The following is a 24,404-nucleotide window of genomic DNA, read 5'->3' on the forward strand; positions in this document are numbered from 1 at the left end:
GGGCTGTTTTTTATGGTTTGGGCCCATCAGTATTAATGAATATTGATACGGTAATATATAGTCAATAGTTTTTTTTCCATCTTTGCGGCCAAAATATGGGGAAGCCATTTGTTTTTACAACATGACAATGCCCCCATGCACATAGCATGTGGAAGAATTTGACTGATCTGCACAGAGCTCTGACCTTAACCACATCCAACTCCTTAAGGCCCAGACACACCAAACGTAATTCAGAGAACAAGCAGCAACAAAAGCCTCCTACTGCATCGCCTGTGTCTCAGCCAAAAAGTTGCACATGAACACACCGCAAAGACTTCAATTGATGGCAAACCAGCACATATGTTCTGTGCTTGTGTGAGAGGAAATAACTCCAGACACCAGTAGGTGGCGGTTGTCTGTAAACATTATACGAAAAGGGAAACCAGAACACCGTCTTGACGCTTGTTAGCCAGTTAGCACTTTAACAACACAATCCAATGTTGAAAAAACAAAGCATATTTACCGTGCACCAGTGAACAATTACATAAACCAATGCAAAACATTTCCGTTAAAGAGCTCAGTGGCTAAAGAAAATAATCTTACCTATGTAAAAAGTTTGTTTTTTGTTCTCACTCCCTCCTAACTTTAACTGTTTGTTTACTTTCCTCACTTCTGTGTCTCTTCTTGTGTGTTGAGCAAAACTGTTAGTCAGAGTGATTACATTCACCGACAGGCTCTGCTGTTGCCGATGTGGATTCAATACGCTGAATCTGAGGGGAAAAAAGCCAACTAGTGCTGTCGAAGGCCAGCAGTGCAGGACAGACCATAGCGATGAGGACCCCTGACACTCACAGACCAACACTGACCAATGGCTGACCACCAGCTTAGAGTGTAAAGGCTTTTACGATGAACTAGAAATTGTCTGTGAGCTGGACTTGATCACCCAATATCAGTGTTGGACCTCACTAATGGTCCTTTGGCTTAATTGGAGCAAATCTCTTTCCAACATGTGTTGGAGAGACTAAAACCAAATGAGTGGAGGCTGTTATTATTATTATTGCAGCAGATTAATGGACTGCACTGGACTGAACTGCATTATATATAGAGATTATATATAGTCTCTTACATTCTGACCCCCTTATGTATAAGGTCTTCTCAACATTTGAAAAAAAAAAACTTTTTAAAGAAATGATCATTAGCGGATTCAGTGACAGCCTGATGACAGTGTTTTCTTTGTAAACATGAGCTGCACTTCAGAATGAAAGTATGCAAATGTAACTTGCTCTGCCGTCTTTTCACTGCAGGAACCTTCATGCTGTGAAGGGCGGTGGACTGAAGTAGTTTGATCCCCTTTATCTTCTGGTCCTTGACTTAAGCAGTGGAGCTCCCAGAGGGAAGCTGAGGGGAAATAAGGGAGCAGAGAGGCGAAGGCTCAAGATTCAAGATTTCTTGTTCAAATCATCTAAAGTAGTGACATCTCCCAGTGTCCATTTCTCTGAGTTTTAAAAGCAGCATAAAGAAAAGACACACACCTTCCACGCTTGATTTCCAATGCAGTCAATCGAAAAATTTGTATCTTTGAATGCCAACTTTTCCAGACTTCAGCAGATTGGTTATCTTTGTCGTAAACACCTTGCAATCATTTTTTCGCCTCTACTTCTCTTTTATTCATACATAAATGCATACATATTTATACACCACCATGTAATGAGGTTCATCTTGTGTTTCATTGACCTTTCTTCATCTCATCTTTGGAAATTGTGGTTGATTATTATGCAAATTTTACATTATACAGTTGGTTTTCAGGGTAGTGTCCCAGTATTGCAAGACTATTGTTTGAATACCTGATGATTTCAAACCCCCACCCTTTAGGAAGGCACTTATGGTGTCTGAATGGTTTTACCAAGTTCAGAAGAAGAGACCATTTGGACAAACCACAGGTCTGGGCATCACAAGTATGTGAGGGGACATGAACCTGGCGAGATCCATTTTTGTTTAGATATCTACAGTAGCAGCAGGGTACTCATGACTTGGATTTTAAGCACATCATCAAGACAACTCGTTCTCAACCTTTTTGTGTCAGGGACCCCTAAACTGATACACATTAGGCCATGGACCCCCATTTGATTAGGTTTGGCTTCAGGGACCTCCATCTGAAAAGATTTTGGTTTTTGATTTGATGAGGACCAGAATTTTATAGTTGTCAACTACAGTTAAGGAGATAACTGTGGAGGAAGTGAAACCTAACCTCTTAAGACCATCACTTATATTAGGCTCACCTCTAGAGTGAATTGAATAGTGAAAATAAACTATTCTTCATTTTCTGGGGACTCCCTGGAAACCTCTTCAAGAATCCCAAGAGGTTACCCAGTCCTCTGGTTGAGAACCACTGATCTGCACCACTTCCTGCTGTGGTCATGCAAAATGAAACCTCTCATTTTCCATTTGAAGGCATTTTCCATCCTCATGAGCTCTGTGGTTGTTCTACATCTGAACCTCTGACCTCCAGGGATCAATTAAGTACAGTTAGAAAGAGTTTCCCAAATGCCTAAAGCCCTTAAAGACAAAAATTGTTCTTGGTGGACCATTCAGAACCTTGCAGCCCTGTAATCTGAGAATATAACATTCGTCTTTACATGGTAATATGTTCTATTGAATCAAATTGATTGAGAGCTCAGACGGAACGCAAAGGGACAGTAAACGACACCACAGGCTGCACCAACACACCTCCCTTTTTTAGATTCAGCACATGCCTTTCTCCCTGCATCATTTCATGCTCCGACCACTCAAAGTAAAGATTCCCTTGGGCAGAACAGTAAACATTGTTTGATGTTGTCGAACAGCAGCTGAGCCTCTTGAAAAGAGGTAAATGTGAAAAATTTGAGGTATGGTGGGAGCTTTGAAACATCAGGCGCAGCAGATAGGCTGAAGCACAATCCAAATGTAGCACAAAATACGGGGGAGAAACGACCTAAAAAAGGAATGTTAAGGTGTGGCTGATGGAAACGGAGTCGTTTTTTTCTTCAGAGAAAGGCAGGCGTCACAGTATGTGGTGGTGGGTAGTTTGAAATGAGACATTTGTGAGTTGCGGTAGTGGTTCTGGTGGTTTTTGCTGTATATTTGTGAAGTGTGTCAGATCACCAAAGCTCCAACATAATTTTCCTGAAATTTTCTCTACAGGAAGTCAGTGATAGAAATCCCCCTCGGATACTTGTGGGGGTTTTAATTTCCTTGTGCCAACTTGTTGCAGTGTGTTGAGCTGCATGTTTCAATTTAGCAGTTAGTTTCTAAATGCTACCTGTATAAATCATTTGATAAATATACAAATGTTAAATGGAATTCATCATCTGGGAACTATTTTGTAACCATTTCAGTTAACTTGTTGTGAATTAGTATTTATTATTCATAACCCTGATAAATAATAAATAACTGTATCTAGAGGCTTATACTTCAGTTTAGCTGCAAGTTATTAACTTCATTCTCTCTGTTATGTTTTGTTCCTTTTTCAGCCTTGTTTTTCTATAATTGGACACATATATCAAATCCACTTTTATCCAACTTAACATTTAATAGAAATCAGTTTCTCTTTTAAACTTTAAACTGATCTTATAATCACTGGTTCACTTGCATAATGTTTTACATTCTTTTTGCCCTTAGACAAGTTTATTTTCAACAATTGCTGTTCAACTGACGCTTATACTGCTTTCAGCATATAGACTTTAACTGACACTTAATCACCTCAACTGCTTTTAGTGCATAAATTTAATTGTCTTCAGACAGGACTGCTTCGGTCAAAGAAAACGTTATTTCCATTGCAATTTTACATTTGGCGTTATGGCTCTGTTCTGGGGCCTCTCTGCCTTCCTAGGCGTACGCAGAAAGCCTAAGGTGGAGGTAGCACACCTCTTCGGCCTTCCAGGCACCTGCATGGAAAGCCTAAGGCGGAGAGAGCACACCTCCCTGCCCTTCCATGCGCCTACATGGAAAGCCTAAGGCAGGGAGAGCAGTAGCAAAAAAAACCCTGGGAACAGAACAGAGCCAGCATCAATGACAAATAGAGATGACATTGATAAGTCACACACAACGTGACAAGGAGGAGCTGGGGTGGAGGCGGGTTGCAAAGCGGCTTGCAGAGGAAGCAGCAACAGTAGGCAGGCCAGAGCAGTTTAAATAGGGCACCCTGCATGATATTTGCCAATTGGTTGCATAGAAAGGTATCATGTGATCTATCACCTGACTCCCTTCCATCAATCAGCTGCTCCATCATTTGATTGGGCTGTTTGAGATCAGCTGATGTGGCTGGGCTGTGAGCTGAGCTTGACATCGTGTCCTGCCTGAACCAACGCTATGCTCAATATTTCAGCTGAAACTGTTCTTAGCACTTAAACCTCAATTCAAACTTAAACTGACACTTCAAGTGACACCTCACACCTTGAACTAACACCTCAACTACTTTCTGAACTGAAGCCTCATGTACACTTGCATGAGACACTGTGGTGTGGATCTCTACAGACGGTGCGTGAGCTATGAGCACGCACAAAGGCATGTGTGCTCAATGTGTTGTTTGGTGGAGTATTCTGTAGAGAAGCAGGAGGCTACAAACAAAATATTCTGTGAAGAAGAATTCAACAGGTGTTACTGGCAAAATGGCATAGACTAAGCATGCAGCTCTTCAATGCCAAAGTGAAATTGTGATTAACTGTAAAGTCTAATTGCAAATTGAATATTTATGGACATAATTAATCCCCCTTTATACAGTTCCTGTAGGGAAAGGAGTCAAATATTGGAACAACAATAATATTATAAAGAAACAAAGGTTGAAAATCCTGTAAAAAAGAAATGAATTGGCTGTCTTTCTAAAATCAAGATACGTATTAATAGTATACACATTTACTCTTCTCTTTTACTCTTCTTAAGCACATCAGCTGGTTTCGAACACTGCACTTCAACTGAAACTGATAATTTCAGTGGTTACACTTCAAGTAACACTTCAACCCCTTTTATTGCTTCAGCTTCAGCTATAACTTAAAGTACTTTAAGTGCTTCTTTTTTGAGAAGCCAAAAGAAAAAAGTTATTTACCCTGTTAGCAGTGTGCAACTGCAATCTGCAAGTGAGCACATTTAAAGTTTCTAATGTTGTGATCTACTTTGTGAGTTAAAGTCCTTTTATTCTTATCATGTGTTACAACAGTGGGACATCTATTTGACCTATAACTACATAATTAACACCAGCCTTTCTGATGTATCTGTCTAACTGGTCCTGATTGTAAGAGTCCCTGTTAAAAATGTTTTAACGGCAGGATGTGTGGGGGTGTGGGGGAACTAACCAGGCCTTCCTTCCCTCCTCGATCCCCCCCGTTTTCTCACATCCCAGAGAACCACTCTGCCCCTCCAGATGTCACCGGTTATACCAACAACACCGCCACCACCACTGACGGGATCCAGGTGGAGAGAGCCCCGGGAAGTGGCACAGCGGCCCAGAGACAGACGCCCAAGTACGGCAATGCCGAGCTGATGGAGACCGGAGACGGTGAGTCAGGGCCGGGGATGTGATCTGGGGAGAAAAGTCTGAGATGGCTTAAATAATCATGGTAAAAATAAAATAAGACCAATATTCCTTCATTATCTTCCAGTATGACCTTTTCAGGCTGGGAATCATTATAACATGGAACTGAGTTTATTGCATTAACACAAGATCTCCAGATGTTGTTGGGTGACAGATACAAATATGAGCAATTCATTAATCAAAAGAAACAGCAGTTGGACTTGAAGCTGAGGATTTAGCTCTGCTTTGAAGCAGGGTTCTTATTAAATTAATTCAGATTTTAAAGCATTGACTTTTAAACATTAAAACTTTAAACAGCAGTTGGTTTTGTACCAATTTTTAGCAAGTAAATCCTGCCTTTGGATGTTCTGAAGATCATAGCTTTATATCCAAGAACTGGTGCATCAAAATCAGTTGGAGGTCATTTTTTTGGACATTTGTCTCCAAATAAAACCACAAGATGTGATTCTAAAGACAAGAAACCCAGGTCTTGAAAGAATGTCTCATGTTTTGGATTGCTGATTATTCAGTCTAAATAAAGCTCACTTCCCTTTCATTGCCTCACTGATTGTGACCTCCAGCAAGTAATTTGGAGACCTCTGAGTCATGTGGAAACATATTGAAGACCAGCTGCTGTGTTTTTTCGACAGCGTCAGATCCAAGTCTGCAGTCTGACGTGATGAGGATTCATCGGCACATCCATGTGTGGCATGTGTTTTTATGTAGGAAAACATGAAAGCTGAGTCACTGAGTTGCTTTCAAGTATGACAGACCCCCTGCTGTTCTGATGGAGTATTCATGTGTTTTAGGTTTTTTCGATGTGAAATAAGTTTTTGTGTCACATGAACTATATTCTATATTCAAGTTTACTTTTTTTTTTTGATAAAATTTCTTTTCTTTTTTTTAGTACAGTCTGTGTGTAATATTTTGATCCATTAATGTCTGAACAAAACAACAAATCAGAGCATCCCGAATTTGACATCAACCCTTTGTCAACGAATTTATCATCCTCCAGTGTGAAAATTTCTGTAGTCTCTTCAGAGATAACAGAGGACGTCAGTTTGCTGGTTCATAGTTTAATAATTCTGTCTCTGGAGGGACATGAAGCTGCAGCAGACGGAGTTATTCATCAGATGCTATGATTGATGCCGAAGTGGACCGAGATGTTGAACGCAGCTCACAGCGAAGCAGCTTGACGGATCAGGTGCCAGGGTTTACAGATGGGAGCTTATTGTGATGTTTGGCTGAAAGAGACGCAACAAAGCTGAGGCCCTCTTTCGGAACACGGAGAGGATTTAGTCATCTTTGTATTATGTTGCACACTGTGGGTCTTGTGCCTTTTTTGTTCTCAGAGATTTGGATTTTTAGATTTTTGAGGATTTAACCTTTGATTCACTGTGTGGAAAGGATTTCTTCTGCCCCATTTATCTGGTGTTTGGGGGCCTTTCACTGCTGTTACTGACCTACAAAACAATACAAATGCAAAGTTTAATCGAATTCACACTCAGTTAGCACCAGTAAAATGTATTTTACAGGGCTTTAGTCAGAAATATCTAAAATGCAGTGAGCATTAGTGTTATTTTTTTCCATTGTATTTTCTCTCTTCTTTTTTTCTTCATCCAGAGAAAATGTTGCACCTGCTTTTGGATGGCTCTCTTTTTGGTTTGCGCCACTTTGTCTCTTGCTGTTTGAGCATATACTTATTGTTTATTTATTTATTTCACTTTTAAGAGGACTTTTTATGCTGTTCCCCCCTCTGATTTCTGCTCTATCTGACCCCAGCTGCCTTTGCAGAGACCCCCTATATTTGACATGGACATTGGATATTATAAAGTGTTACAAATTTTAGAGGTTGATCGATATTGTATAGTAAATTAATGCTGACAAAGTGGACGAGAAATGGCATTATGTCAGCGGGAAATGGGCAGGGATAATAAGCTGAAAATGTTTCACCTTCGTACTAATGAACACACCATGTGACTGTTCAGATGTGAAACTGTCCAGGACTGAAGTCAAGGAAAACTTCATGTAAAGATGACATGTTCCTTCTGTTTATTTATTATGTGTTCAGCTACAAAGATTTCTTTACCATGGGTTAGTGGAGACAAAAATAGAAAGCTCACCAGAGGACTGAGGGACAAGAATGAACTCCTGACTGTCACATACAGAGACATACACTTTCTGCCTCCACAGGATTTTACAGCACACCGATTTCTTGGTTTGCCAACACTCACTTATGTCTTTGGCTCTCCCAGCTGCCCGAAACAAGTCTGCCAAAACATCTATTTGTCTTCACATCTCAGCGCTTAGACTTCCATCCCACATCTCTCCGTCTCAAGGCTCCACACTCTGTTGGGTTTAAAATCAGCCTGAATGAAAGAGCAATTTGTACCTCATCTCGTATGCTGTTTTCACGTCTCTCCCATCACACAGCATCGGCTCCGTTGATTGCTCACTCGAGGAAAGCGTACCACTTTAATGTGGATTTAAAACTTGTGGATGTTTTTGTGTATCAGAGATGCACTCAGGATATCGCTCAGTTGAATGTGAAAGTGACGACTACTTCAACACGCACACCTGTGAGAGCACAATTAGGAGTTTAGTCTAGGACTTAGATTAATGTGTGTGTTTGTGTGTGTGTGTTGGTCCTTTGCAGGTGTTCCAGTCAGCAGCAGAGTTTCAGCAAAAATCCAGCAACTCGTCAACACTCTGAAGAGACCCAAACGACCGCCGCTAAGAGAGTTTTTTGTCGACGACTTCGAGGAGCTTCTGGAGGGTAACAACTTCACTCCTTTTGTTGCGTTCTCTTCTTAACTTGTCATACAGTACATCATCTTGTTTAGTGATTGAGTACTGATTGTAAGGCTGTAGGCAATGGAGGAAAATCTTGTACTTACGTAAAGGTAGCAGAACCACAGTGTAGAAACACTCTGTTACAAGTAAAGGTCATGTGGTTATGTAAACGTACAGAAGTATTAGCATCAAAATATACTTGAGGAACTAAAAGTAAAAGTGCTTATTATGTATTAGACATTCCACAATAATATTTATTGTATTATTGGATTCTAATTATCGATACATGTGTACATCACTTTAATGTTGGAGCTGGTAAAGGTGGAACTCATTTGAACTACGTGATATACTACTGGGTAGTTTAACCTGTCATAATAAGTCATAATTTTTGAGTTGAGTCATGGTTTATATTAATAATCTAAATCTGTAAATCTGTAAAAGTGTAGTGGAGTAAAAAGTACAGTATTTACTTGTAGACTGAAGAGATCAGAGTATTTACAGGTTTTGCTCTTGGATTACATAGTATATTATATAGTCATATAGTATATTATGTATACTTAACATTTTACGGACTTTTTGAATGCTATGCAATTGTAGGTTTTCTTAAAAGATACTTTTCATTCTTTTTTGTAAGTATGACTTCCACAAGCACACTCATTAAACCTGTTTGAGTTATGTAATCCATCACAATTAATGCTAGTTCCCCACTGATTTTGTGTTTCACAGTGTTTTCAGTGGTAAATCAGTTTCACTGCAGATTGATTTCAAATGTCTGGACTACACAACAAAAATGCCACTTGACAAAAATGAGTCTTGATGGTCACTGGGATGTATTCAAGAACTTAACCAGGTTAATGAGTAAACTCAAAAGCCCCTTTTACACAGCTAAAAAACATCCCAAAAAAACATCTGGCTTTTCAGTGGAATGGGAATGGTTTTAATCACGGGTATTTATCTGCTCCGGCTCTGATCGGCATTATTTAAAACACAACACCAGCTGAACACGCTATTTTTAGCCCCTTTACCAGCGAGATGCAATGACACGCCACTACAAAATACCACCCGTCTCCGCCCAAGCAGCGCTCAAACACCATTCCAAATTCAGTCTGAACCATATTTGAAAGAGAGACTGAATAAGTAAGGGATATATAAAAAGAAATAATGACTGTGAAGTTTTCACCGGCCTCTGTGCTGCTTTCTACTCTTTACTAACCTGTTTTCTGGCCTTTCTGTAATGTCAAATATTTTTAGTGTGTTTGACCATGTTTAAAAAATCTGCGTACATGCTCTAATTTTGGTGGAAAAGAGGTAATAGAGGTTGCCAGGAACAAGAAACAAAATTTGTTTGTTCATTTTTAAGTCACTTGTGATGCTGTGAAATGGGCGTAAACACAAAAAACAGTGGAATGGCCATTTAATGCCTCACAGTTCTAAAGTGCTGGGAGAGACTGATGATAATGTGCCATGCTGCTGCTTCTGGTAGTGGTATCAACAGCAAAATGAAGCCAGTAAAAATCTGATTTTAAAAAATCTCATTGTATCAACTCGCACCAAGCTTGTTGACGCTTCATTCCCTAATGTCTGCTGTGACACAGACAGAGACCAACTGATGAATATTTCTTTTTGTTTCCAGCATCGATTGCTGCAGAGCCAGAAGTTAATTCATAATTTAAGCATGAATAGTAAACGTTGGAAAGACCGAGCTTTGTTCAGCGTGCCACAGAAATGATATCAACCTGGTATTTTGCTTAATTAAAAGCTTGATTCCTTCCAATAATCGGTCTCTGTGATACAGCAATAATAGGACATGCTGCATTAGTTTTCATGCCCACTCTCTTACATCACATACGAAGAAGCAAACTCATTATTAGGAAGACATAAGTATACCACAGTAAACGTGTTACCTATATTATTTCATCATTGTGTATTATAGTGTGGTGTCTGGTATCTCAGTTATAGATGTGTATTTGTACATGTAAATATCATGTCAGGAGCATCAAGTTGGGAGGAAATGGAATTTACTTGCTCCTGGAGGTTGTTTGGCATTAATTATTGAAATTGTCAACAAATCTGAAACTCCTACTCTTCGCCTCTGTTCCCTTCCTCCAGTCCAGCAACCAGACCCCAACCAGCCCAAGGCCGAGGGGGCTCAGATGGTGGCTGCACGGGGCGAGCAGCTGGGCGTGGTAACAAACTGGCCCCCGTCTCTGGAGGCGGCTCTGCAGAGGTGGGGCACCATCTCTCCAAAGGCCCCTTGTCTCACCACCATGGACACCAACGGCAAGCCGCTCTACGTGCTCACGTACGGTAAGCAGAGCCTCGCTTTTATTCAGATTGGGTCGGGAAACACACGGGGAAAACTCTGGGTGGTACAATAAAATTAGACAATGAAATTGTGTAAAATTTGATTGAAATCAGGAACTATGTCATCAGAAAATGATGCCAACTGTGTGTGTGAGAGAGAGTGCTGAAAAACGGCATCTTGTCTTCAGTGAGTTTTTCCTGGATTTCTGTTTGTTAAATGATTTGGGGTTGTTTTCAGTTAGTCTACAATAACAAATATTATGGATCAAACATGTAAATCTAAGACTTCTCATTGTAATCTTTGACCAACATTTAACAGCCAATGACTGCTTCAATAGTTTTTGTTGCAGGTGACCTATATACATCATGAAATAAAAGTTCCTTCACATGAAAACATATCTGACAGCCCATAAGTCCCCAAATCAGTCATCATAGTCAAGCTCTTAATTTAATGTCATAACGTAATGATGATGAATACTAAAAATTATTTTTGTTGTATATGAATACAGTAGGTTTTTCTACGAGTTGCTTACTGTTTTTTTCCGCACATATGGTGGCTCTCCCAAGCTGATTAACTGAAGCACCAAACAATGTTTAACACCCGCTGTGTGAGCATAATTCCACTAATGGCACCCAGACAGAACGCTAAGCACATTAGCAAAGTGTGAAAAAGACACTTTCAAGAAAGCTGCTCTGCTACAGAGAGACGGAAAGTTTTTTTTTTATCCCAAAGGCCCATTTTCAGAATATTTTATTTTATTGAACATTTTTAGGAATATATTCTGAGTGACTTACAGGACAGTCTTTGTAGGTCAAACTCTGGTGCTGACAGAACTGGTGGATTTCATTCCTTATTTTATTGTTTAGCTATTTACTTGTATTTGTAGAAAGTCTTGGCTGCGAGATGGGTGCTTGGAGCAGTTTGTTCAATCTCTGGACTAATTCCAGACCTTTAGTTTGTATCCAGAAATGCAGTGTTTGGCACAGATACTAACATTTGATAGCCACCACTCTTTTTTTACTTGGATGAACTGAAACTAAACTAAGACCTCTGCATAAGGAGCCATTCAACAAAGCCTTCATGGCTACATCAGAGGCTACATGAGAGCTGACATGCAGGTCTGTCATGGCTATGGAGACCATAAGAACTGTAAGTAAAAGTGTGAACCCGATCCAAAATGGCACATAGAAAACCTACCTGAACAAAGTGTGCATTCATGAATTTTTCAAAAACTCATGATGGGGTCCGAGGATAGTCAGATAAGATCTGAAACAGATGAGCAGATAATTAAGCCTGATCCAAAATGCAGTTAACACAGCTGAATTACATAAGGGAAAAATAAATACCTGTCATTTGTCCTGAACTTCGAAGGTAATCAAAAGTCCACTTGGGTTAGACATTGGCACATGCCTGAGACCTTAGACCTGATCTGATTAGACTGGATATAATTTGAACCCTTCCTGACTCAGCCTCTGGTGGCAGATCTTGGCTAATAGGAAACAAGTGAACCTGTGAAAACATGTACTACAAGTTTCTGGTGCCATTAAAGATACACCTCTCTATTCTTGTGGTGGTGCTATCAACAGGTGTGATCTGACACTTAAGTATAAATTCCTATGCCACACGTAACGACTGCTTTACACAGGCGTACAAAATCCACCTTTAGTGTTTGATCTTTCAGAGAAAACAGTAAATGTAAAGGAAAACAAGTCTTTAGCAGCCAAAAGTGAGAAGACAAACACACAGTGGGTAAAAAGTGTTACAAAAAATGATGCAAAACACAGATCCACCATCTCGCCTGCAGCACTACCACCGTCCCAGCTCCCTGAACACATTCACTTCAGCTGAATCACATCACGTCCTAACCTTCGCTTCAGTGCCACTGTTTAAGTCTACATTCAAATTGGAACAAACTCTTTTGTTCAGCCGCTGAAGGCTACAGATCCGAGTTATTCATCTCCCCAATCGACAGCAGAGAAAATGGCTTCAGGTCCGGAGGGTGTAAAGAGATTTAGCCGCAGTGAACAGAGCCGCTTCTCTCAGGTCCTCATGAATTTAGAGTCAGACCTCCCCGCTGCACAGCGGAGAGAATGAAGTGGCACCAAGAGGACACACAAACACACATATATACATCACACAGCAGCGAACACATTAACGCACATGAACTCAGACTCACCGTTCCAGGTTTAAAGTTTAAAGAACTGCTCACATCTTTTACCTAAAACTACAGTATGTCCCTGAATGACAGCGAAAAATACATCAAAGTAAAAGTTTATTTTCAAAAGTATAAATTATTCACTGTGAAGGAGAGTAGAACTGAGCGTGGAAGTTTATTCTTGGCTGTCGTCTCAAATCAGAAGTCCACTTGCTGACTGTTCCCACAGCTTTCAGATATATTTGACAGTTTCCATCAACCAGCTGGAGCTGGCTGTGGTGTTTTTATCTCTATTTTATTATGTAGTAGAGTTTTGATTTGCTCTATCTCCAGTTCTATCTCCAGAGGATTTTCAGGTCTTTAAGTCAGTTGAAGAGGATGAGAAGTTTAAGAAAATTGGAAAGAAAAATGGAAGGATAAGAGTAAGAAAAGAAAAAAGTAAAGACGGAAATGAAAAGGTAGTACAAGGAAAACAGAAGGAGTAAAAGGTAAAAAGGAAACTAGGAAGGACGGGAATAGCAGAATAGGAAAGGAAGTGAGGAAGGGAAACAAAAAAAATAAGAAAGAAAAACAAAAAGAAGAAAATAAGAGGAATATAGAGTAAAAAAGGAAATGGAAGACAGAGTGGAAATTATCATCTTATCTGCAGTTATGGTGAAATCTGAGGAACCAGCAGTGCATTGCACAATAACTATTTACAAACACTGTTTACATGCAGATCACAAACGATGATTAAACTGTGAGTCCTGCATGGCTGGAGTTTTCATTACTGAAACATTGAAAATCAGCTGTAATGTAGCCGGCATGTTGCACAATTGTTGAAACAGGCCCTGGTATCCCCAGCTGTTAAATTAATGTAGTAAAAAGTACAATATTTCCTTCTGAAACATAGTGGAGGAAAAGTGGAAATGATCTTAAGTTAGAAAAGTTATATTCGAAGTACAGTACTTGTAAAGTAGTTTCCACCTCTGTTGAAGTTGATGGCATTCACTCTCAAAACACTCCCACATACACAATCATTAACCCAGACTCAGCTTTATCCCTATCAACTTTCTTCAAATAGGCGTACAGTTTGTGTGTGTGTGTGTGTGAGTGACTGAACAAACTGATTGGAGAGGAGTGAGCCTGCAGCTGATGATGAGGCGATGTGTGCTCACCAGACTGTGAAATGTCTTCAGCCAGCACTCAGGAGTCTGCCACCAGAGAGACAACAACATGGTGAGACAGTGTTGGTGCGTGTGTGTGTGTGTGTGTGTGTGTGTGCGGTGTGCGGTGCTGAATCTAAATCTCAATCTCTATCTCCCTTTATCTTTCATTCCTGTGGTGTCGTTCCCTTTGATGTCGGCCGACAAGGACAAACTTGCTTTGTTTCTTCCTGTCGGGTCGTCCTACGCCACCCCCACTCCCCCCCCACCCCCGAGAACAGAGAGAATTCATGATACCGAATTCTCCCGCTGTCCTTAAACTCAACCCTCACCAGGCTGCACTGCAGATAACCTCACATAATTTGCAGGAGAGAAACATTTCTATACTTGTTTAAAACAAGTTTTGAACAAGCCCAGAGAGTCTCAGGGAGCTTTGATTCTGTATAAACAACATGGCTGATGTTATTTGGCAGGAAATCACCTCATCGAGAAAGAGGTTTGGATTTCCGTTCAGCATGAGGAGGACACATAAACTTTTAAAGCTCTGTGTGTTGTGTTCTCTTTGTTTATTATGTGTGTGTACATCTGCTTTCGTTTGGAGTGTTTTCTGTAAACTGTGAATTCTGTTTTAAAATGAGCAAGAATTTCATCACCACTTTTTGCACTGCCCCCTCCTGTAGCCTTTCTAGGATTGGCTTTACTGTAAAAACTACAGTTACATCATTTTAGGAAAGATTTACAGTACTATACTTCAGCTACAGCTTCTTGACCATCTCTTTACTGGTCTGTCTAGTGCCGAAAAACGTAACTTGATCAAAAGCATGCTGTTGATTTCAGTACACAAATTAACGCCGTTTTCACTTTCCTGAACTTTGAAAAATGTGTTGGTGACTCCTCCATCCCTAAGGCACGTCTGATACAATATGATGTGATACAGTGCAGTACTGTAGGATATTGTTCTGTACGGTACAATATGAGAAGTTATCATATGATAAATTGTGAGGCGATAAAACACTGCCCAGTTTAATGTGACGATACTGCACAGTATGATATTTAACCGTACATTCCATCTATTATCTTTAACCACTTATGCTTTTCATGGTCATGGGTGGCTGGAGCCGATCCCAGCTGACACCGGGTGAGGGGCGGGTAACACCCTGGACAGGTCGCCAGATTATTACATAGAGATACATGATACATAGAGACAGACAACCATTTATGCTCACATTCACACCTATTTAGAGGAATTTAGAGGCAACAATTATCCCGGGGATAGTCTGAGTGGGCGGAAATTCACTGCATAGATAAGCCTCTCATTGGGCGGAACGAGCCACCCGCCCTACCACCTCCGGTTGTGTAGCAGTTTTCAACCGTTTTCAGCACGTCCTTTACTAACTTTTGCGGTGTTTGATCTTGCGGGGATGTAGCCATTCTTCTGCCATGGTTCGCGTCCTGTAGGCGATATTTTTGTGGGCAGGTTACACCAAAACCTGTTTCCCCCCGGCAATATTTCTGCAAGCGCACCGTTGCTGTGGCACCACCCAGAACGATTGTGATTGGTTGAAAGAAATACAAGCAGCCGGGGCGTTTTTTTCTCCAATCTTGAGAGTCGGCCCAGCCAGACCTTTCTTTTCTTGAGAAAGGTCTGGTGAGCGAGACTATCCCAGGGAAAACCCACGCTGACACAGGGAAAACATGCAAACTCCACACAGAATGGCTCCAACCGGCCAGCAGGTTTAAAACCCCAACCCTCTTGCTGTGAGGTGACAGTACTAACCACTTTAACACATGCCGCTCGTTAAACTATACAGCACAATATATTATTGTATTAAACAATAATGATGATACAGCACTATATGATTCAATACAAAATCATGTAATACAATAACATATAATGCAATAAAACACAATACGATGTTACCATACTATATCAAATGATATGAGACAATATAACCAGGCTGTACTTTATGATACTATGATACTGTAAAAAATGATGCACTCTGCACAACATGATGAAGTATGTCATGACACCATACAATATATGCTATAGGGCCGGGCAATATAATGAGATTATATCGATGTTGTGATATCCTTTTGAGTCCCTGTGCCCTCATATCAAGGCATTACATTTGGGTTTACTGGACCTTATACTTTATTCTGCTTAACATAGACCTGTTGTCCTCATTCGTGGACACTTTTTGTGCCATCTAGTGGTAGTAAGACTACAATACACTAATCCATGTACAAACAAGATTGCAGCCATCTCTGCCAAGTCAGTCTGCAGCCAATCTGGACACAAATCTGGACAAAACCTGATCACATTTTATTGTTGAAACTTGTTCATTGATAATTAATGAAGTTCGCAGTTTGACATGTCAACAAATTGACCAATTTACTGTAGCAACAGTAACAAGCTCAGCCAGTGTTAATTAGAAAGTACTCGTTTGAAGACATTCAGACATTATTGTCATCACGTTTGAGGACATTGGGTCTTTATTGTTGTCTCATTTGAGGACATTGGGACTTTATTATCATATTGTATGAGGACGTAGTCTTGTTTGAGGACATTGGGACTTTGTTATATTGTTTGAGGACATGGACGTAGTCTTGTTTGAGGACTTTGGGACTTCATAATCATCTGGTTTGAGGACATGGAAGTAGTCTTGCTGTAGGACTTTGGGACTTCATTATCATCTGGTTTGAGGACATGGAAGTAGTCTTGCTGTAGGACTTTGGGACTTCATTATCATCTGGTTTGAGGGCATTGGGATGTAGTCTATTTGATGACATCGGGACTTTAATATCGTCTCAGTTGAGGACACTGGGATTTTATTGTCGTTGACAGTTTTACGTTTTTTATATTTATTAGGTCCAAATAATCACAAATAGCTAGGAGAAATTGAAAATGCATACCAAACAAAAGTACAGGTCTCAGGAGGATATGAGACAAGATAATGTCTTAGATTTTGGATATCGTAACATCATAAGTGTTGTCTTTACCTGATAAAGGCTGCATTACTGTAAAGTGATGGAATTTTCTGAACTTACAGTTCTAGCTGTTCTATTATTTGCCTTCACCCACATAGTCATTATATCCATATTACTGATGATGATTAATCAAATATCTGATTGTGTAAATATTCTGTGAATGCACTAGTAGTCAACCCTACAGTATTGGTGTAATATTGATATTGAGATATCTGGTAAAAATGTTTTGATGTTTGATTTTCTACGTATTGCCCAGCTCTATATCATACAATATGACATCATTCATTACAATGTGATACAATACTGTATGTAACAATATGCAAAACACCACAAAAGTCAGTACAAATTTTGCAATCTTTAAAAAAAAAAAAAGAAAGAAAGAAAGAAAAAACCTTTCGACGATGATAATCATCAAATCTAATTTCTTCAGCTGTTTGCCTCAGTGGTTAAGGTGGTAATCATTCTCACAGAGGCAAACTGAAAGGTTAAAACAGACGATTTCAAAAAAAAGCTGTGTGGAAAGGACAAAAAAACAACACATAGTTGTCTGAAATCGTGTCCCATTGCAGAGATGTTATGTAATCCTTTTGTTAAACATTGGCTCAGTATGTGACCTACTGTTTCTCAGAATGAATTAGTTTTGTCTCTGTTCTGTTCTTGGAGTCATTTTCTGAGAGTAGCTGCTGCTCTGAAACGGCAAACACGTAATTTCAGAACAAAAGTGCCCTTTTCAATTAAATTAAACTAGATGATTGGGCAGTTTCCTGCTCCTCTCCTCGGTTTCAGGGGATAAAAGGCTGCTGGATGAGCCTTTCATGGGTTGGCGGAGTAATGTCATCCTAAAAAAAGAAGAAGAACACAGAAAACTGACCCCAGCTCTGGACAGAAACACTCTGATTACATCTGCAGCTCTACGATTTGGGCTCCTCTGCAGTTCAGCAGGAGAGACACTTTCCAACAACGCAGCAGGAATCCTCTTCTCTGATTGTTGGAGATGTTTTCAGCTGGAGGATGGCTGGCTGTCACCTCCAGGGTGCCCACTATTACTGCTGAAGTGCCCTTAAAGTGGGCATCCTCATCCCAAAACTGATTCAGGGTCACTGCAGAAGTTTCTGCATCTACAGAAAAAATAACTGCTCTCTGCAATCCATGGATATCAGTTAGTAAAGTTTTTTTTAATGTTGTTATAACACTATCCTGATACTTATCGGTGGCATTATTACTCATAACTGACCTACTAACCATGACCTCCTTTTACATGATCAGCTTCAAATGCCTGCATTTTTTATGGAGCAAGTAGAGGCATCCTGCAGAGCAGTGGTTCATACCCTGGGTGTCAGCGTGACTCCAAAGGGTTGCTAATTAGGTCTGAGGGATCATGAGATAATTGATTAGGTTGATTGATTATTGATTTTCTACTACTCCTCCTTCGGATATCACAGGTTAATTATTGCCATCAGACACATTGCGTGCATTAGTCCACCTTCCACGTTCTTCTCCTCTTTCTCTGTCTCTTCCTCTCTAACACACACACACACACACACACACACACCTTGAGATCGTCGCAGTGCGGCTTGTCTCTGTCCTCAACCCATATCTTGCATTCTCATTGGCTATAGCTTGGTGACAATGTCCTGGACAGGACTAGCTATTTAGCCTGCGAGAAAACTGGGGAGCATCTTGGGCTTTTGCTGGGGAGCTCCAAAGACTATTGGCTAATGGGAAATCAGAGTTAAGTGACACAGAAAAGTTGTGTAGACTAGGCATGACATGTATCCCCAAACATGTAACCCCAAAAGATGCACAGGTCTTTACAAAGGCAGTGGCTATGCAGATTTCCAGCAGTTATTGCCTTCTAAGCTCTCCTGGCATCCCTAATGAAGTCTAAATGGAAAAATCTGTTTTATACTCCTGGAAGACACAAATGGTTGTTTTTTGTGGCCCTTAATTCTGAATTGATCAATTAAAGCCTTCCTTTATATCACACTTTTTATAAACTGTAGTCACACCTATGGTGACTGAGTCAGTGTTTCTCTGTGTTTGTTTGCCATTTATGTTGTTTTTCTCTCCTGTCTATTTTCCTCGTGGGATCCCAAAGCTCTCCCTTCCTTCAATTCATTAGCTCTGACAAACATCAGAAAAAACCTCATTTAGTGTGAAAAACAATGAGGAATTCACGCTGGATTGCTCATGCATATTATCTGCGTCTGCCAGTCTGAATTAGGGGAAAAAAGCAAAGGATGGAAATTGATTCTTTTGTTGTGAGTTACTGCATTAATGAACAGAGCCAAACTCGCCTGGTGGGTAAAATGAAACTGATCGGAAAGATTAGATAACGTTATAATATATACAGCGAGATATTTAAAGCAGCAGTTATGTTGTAATACACCTTCCAAGAAGTTTAATAATTCTCAAGTTGTTTCTTTTTTTTACAATGAGGTAAATGGTTCATATTGCCTGAAGCTGCATGAGCACTGACACTAAATCTAAATACATTCATCAGTATACCAACAAGTCTTCGTCACTGTAATTATATACTGATGTGGCCTGTATGACTTCCTCTGATGTGCTGTGGTTGTGTCTCTGTGTGTAAAGTATTACATGGATTCAATTACTTCACCGTCATGAAGCGGCTCTGGTTTGCTGAATGTTATGAAATCTGTGTGATCATCTCCATACCAGTATGCCCGCGAGGTGAAACAATGGTCTTTAACATGAGTGTCATATAAGTGCAGTAATTTCTTGCACATGTGGAGTCATGATGTCATCCTTTGTTCGATCATGCAACTGCAAGAAAAAGTTCACCAGACATGTGTTTTTTCATAGTACACCAAAATGTTTCCTGACTTTAATCTCTTTGTTAGAATTTTATGCCTCTGTGCCGGCGACAGCATTTGCTGGAGGCCTTAGGTTTTCAGGTTGTCCATCCGTCCGTCCATCCATCCAGCTGCCCGTTCCATTCTCGTAAATGCTCATGTACCGGTAAATATCTCAGGGAGGCCTTGAGGGAATTTCTTCAAATTTGGCACTAATGTCCATTCAGGCTCAGTGATGAACTGATGAATTTTGTAATCAAAGGTCAAAGTTTTTTCAAATGTGGCACAAACATCCACTTAGACTCAAAGAAGAATTTTTTTTTATTTTGGGGGTCAAAGGTTAAGGTCACCGTGACCATGCATCTCTCTCATTCTCGTGTCCACTTTGAGTAAAGGATGAACTGACTAGAATTTGGTGGTCAAAGTTTAAGGTCACGGTGACCCTCTCATTTTTGTGAACATAATATCTCAAGAAAGCCTTGAGGGAATTTACTCAAATTTGGCACAAACGTCTACTTGGACTCAAGGGTGAATTGATTATATTAGAGGTCACTGTGACCTCACAAACATATTTTTGGCCAAAGTTCAAGAATTCTTATGCTAACTATCACAAACTTTCACACAGATGACTAAAAAGATAAAACAATGACATTTTATATCCAAAAGATCAAAAATCAACTTCACTGTGACATCATAATGTTCTGCAAAAACACTTTTCTGGCCATTACTCAACTTTGTGTCTCATGAACAGATGGGAAGACATTTGGTCAGATACTGAATTGCGCTAATCTTGGGACCCCATCTTGAAACTATGCTGATAGTATAGATCTTCTTTGCTGCTGGGTTTAAGATGTGTGTGAAGCATTCGTGTTTAAACTGTAACTGCAACCTGACTGGTTTGTGAAGGCATATAGGTAATTCTAGTTCACAAACGTGTCACTAAACTATATCAACCATTTCAAACCTTCTACAGTGAATGCTGTGGTTTCCTGTTACCCCCCTGTATGCTTTGTATAGTTTTATAATTCTAATTATTGTAATCTACCTTTAGGAAAACTGTGGTCCAGAAGTGTGAAGGTGGCCTACAACCTATTGCACAAACTGGGAACCAAACAGGAACCACTCGTCAGACCTGGAGACCGGGTAAGTAAAAAGTAAATAACAACAAACAAAAACTAACAAAGTACTGATGCCACTGATGGATTCAACAGAGAGAACCAGACTGAGATGACCAGAAAAAAATAAGAAACAAAAATCGGTGACACAATTTTCGAGTGATTTCCCAACTTGAGGCCTCAGAGTTAAGAGTTGGACTTGAGTTGGACATTTGACTTGACGTGATTGCTGTGAGACTTGACAAACTAAAAATTTATCTTGACCTACGACCTGAGAGTAAAGACAATCAAGTCTTAAGTTTTGACCTTGTAAAACCCTGAAATCTGGCACAGAACAGAGATGGATGAGCTTGTAAAAATGAACTTCTGCAATCTAACATGATGCAAAAGATGGGGAACAATGGCAGGGGCTCATTGTGGTCTTATATTCCCACTGTGGAAAAAATGATTAAGTAAAACCTTGAAACAATGAAAAGGTGAGTCAGTCTCAGGCAGACCTTGCAGAGCTGCTTACACTGCATATTTCATTTTGAGGCCTGTGCATTGTTATAGTTAGATAATCAGACACCGCATAGCCTTAACTGGACCTGGTGTGGATAACATCCTGAAACAATGTTGGAGCAGCTGTACTCAGCAGGAAGAGCAGGTCGTATACATATCCGAGTGTGAGTGAGACACCAAAATCCAAACTGCATCAGCTGTGTGCATGGTAGTTTGCATTTATACAGTGCTTTGAATGCAGCAATGTCCAGAAAAAAAATGCCCAGATTTCTCTGCATTATCCACAGACCTGGATATTAACAGTTCTCACATGGACAAATTACTTCAGCAGAAAGTAGTTACGTACAACATAGATGTTGTTGAAATTTTCAAATGTAAATTTTTCTGTTTTCAGCAGCACAAATATAAATTCCAATATCAGTTCCACTTGTTACTGTATTGGATCAGAAACAAACACAACCAAACCATCTGCTAGGTAAAAAACAACTGGAGGTGAATGAGACAGTTTATTTTGGTAATTTGGGAGAACCGAATCTTTAACAAGAGTCAGCTGGGCTCAAAAATATCAGGCTTTTTCCTGTGTTGTCTCTTTGGTTTCCTTTGGTATTAACACATCACAGAGCAGCCGGGTAAAAAAACAGTTTACTTACATCACCTCTCAAGAGTTTTGGGTACCGACCCAACACATGGCCATTACTCAATGTTTTAAAAATGGACACATGTGTAGTCTGTCCTTCCTTTCCTGTCAGCATAATCATCACGTCACACTCGGGGCCTCTTTAACCAGCGCCCCACACGCCTCCACACATGAACAGACGATCACGCTGAAGTGGAAAAGAAGGTTCAGTGATAGTCCCACATGTGTCTGCTGCCATGTGACACCACCAGCGTCTCTGTTCTCCTTCTTCTTGTCCCTTTTTCATCTATTTTTTATTATTTTAAGCTCAATTTCCTGCTCAGCTGGAGACTAAGTCAAGGCTGGCACAGTGCCAGTGTGTGGTGATTTTTTTTTCTTTTTTCTTTAAATGTATTTCAGCTGGAAGGGTGTGTGTTTTAATCACTTTACAGCTCCTTTTTCCCTCCCGCTCAGCGTGAATTACAAACTGGTGTTTTTCACAGTTTTACTGAAGTTATAACAAGTTGCACACAGAGAAATTACGGTGTCTTATTTCTTTCTTTTCTTTGACAGAGGAATGTGTCTTGCAGGATAATTACAGAAATGAGTTTTACTGAGAGAGTGTTTAGAGGGCGGAGGAGATTTAATTACTCTAAGAAATTATACAAAAGTCATTTTTTATGAATTAGAGGTTGAGTCATTTTATGTGGAAAAACAGTTTCAGGAAATGAGCCTGGTGAAGGATCAAGTGTGGTTTGTGAATGTGAAGTGACTTTCAGAATTTTAGGCATTGCATTTTTGTTTTCATTTTTATGTCAACTAAAGTGAAAGGATTCTAAAAAAGTTCCATGAAATATGTAGGGATCATGTTCCAAATACAGGAATTATTATATTTTTTTCAACTACTCAACATAAACCATTACAGAAGAAGAGTGACATCACAAGTTTATCTCTGAGTACAAATCTGTAATGTATATATGTTATTTCTAATATTAAAATCTCAAAAAATTACACAAAAATTAGAAGGGAAAATTTGAAAGTAATAGTTGCAAAATAAACACCCTTCTTGTGCTGCATTTTAGCCCTATCTTGTCTATTTTAAAATACATTAGATAGGCCGCTGCATATTAAAGTGTCTTCCATAACTGTTTGAACATATTGGACAAACTTTTCCTAAAATATAAAACCAGAGCAGTAAAGCATAGCATATACAACATTGTAAATGTCATCTTGACATCTTGACTCATATGTTATCATCTACTCAAGATGATGATATGAAAATGGTATAGTTTAAAATTGAATTCAAACTTTAGAATTTACAGTGGAAAGCACAGAGTTGTCAGTCATGACGGTATAGCAATATTCTTGATTTTGATTGGCTTGGAGGTGTGAATTAACTAAATTGCCAGAGACAAGATGCAACAAAAAACGCATCAGGCAGAGAAGCACAAAGACTTGCAGGTACAGACAGTAAAGAAAACAAAAACATTCAGCATAAAGGCACATAACATTGCAGTAACAGAGTGCCAGACGACAAGATTTCTAAGTCTGTATAAAAGTTGTGCTCTGTAGCCCAAAGTTTTCAGCTTGTAGTGGGGCTGCTGTAGAATGGATAGGCAAGGGATTTTGTGAGACTGAACAGGAGGCCAGTTTAAGTTAGATAAAATTGGAGGTGATTTGGTGAGGTGCATATGAGAATTGCGCAGTGCAGGTTTGAACAGAACAGAAATCGAAACTGGGAATAACATAGGCCTGTAAGAATTTTTAAGCATCAGGTGGTGACAAGAAAGGTATGATTTTCGCAAGTGACAAAAATACCAGGTGAACTTTCTTGTTAAGTGTTTATACAGTATGACATTGTTGAGTCTCTGCAGCCTCAGGCACACATGGTAACAGAATCATTTTCCCTCCACTCTCTCTGGTATCATCAGATGAAACCTGAACGGCTCCAATGAGACCCTCACATGTCAACATTAGTCCTGTTAAAGCATCATTACACCGCTCTCATTCACTCAGGTGCACTTAGCTTATAGCTTCAACCCCACACACATGCAGACACACATAGCACACACAGAGACACACACACACACACACACACACACAGCCCAGTACTGTATATGGAAGCTATTATGCAGCACTTAAGCCAGGGTTCACTGTTACCATCACAACATGCTACTGGAGCCAAACTGGATCCAACATGGCTGAGTAGGAGATAAAAGCTCTGCTGTGACATTGCAGAAACATGTTGGACGATGGTTGTTTTGTTCATGTGAGATGGCAGATAGAAACCTCCCTCACAAGAAATATGCAGAACATGAGTTTTCATGGCGTAGACATGATCTTGGGATGATTCACCAACCATGAAAAATGTAGTGAAATGTACAGAATGAGCTGTGGAGAAGAAATTAATATTCTGTTGCTGTTGTCTACAAAAAATATTGATAGA

General features: G+C 39.8%; 1 protein-coding gene across 8 annotated transcripts in view; it reads left to right on the top strand.

The window, feature by feature from the left end:
• LOC117271387 (disco-interacting protein 2 homolog C) overlaps positions 1–24,404 on the top strand; it is a 255,882-nt gene that overhangs the window by 174,118 nt on the left and 57,360 nt on the right. For 6 of the 8 annotated variants that reach the window (XM_078172957.1, XM_078172951.1, XM_078172952.1 and 3 more), the window contains 4 exons: positions 5,354–5,509; positions 8,181–8,300; positions 10,427–10,624; positions 20,778–20,869. In XM_078172957.1, coding sequence (XP_078029083.1) covers positions 5,354–5,509; positions 8,181–8,300; positions 10,427–10,624; positions 20,778–20,869 — 566 coding nt within the window. The remainder of the gene's footprint in view (positions 1–5,353; positions 5,510–8,180; positions 8,301–10,426; positions 10,625–20,777; positions 20,870–24,404) is intronic. The other 2 variants (XM_078172954.1, XM_078172953.1) reach the window with 1 other exon arrangement.

Source organism: Epinephelus lanceolatus, chromosome 12, assembly GCF_041903045.1.
Source record: "Epinephelus lanceolatus isolate andai-2023 chromosome 12, ASM4190304v1, whole genome shotgun sequence".
In the NCBI taxonomy this organism is placed as follows: Eukaryota; Metazoa; Chordata; class Actinopteri; order Perciformes; family Serranidae; genus Epinephelus; species Epinephelus lanceolatus.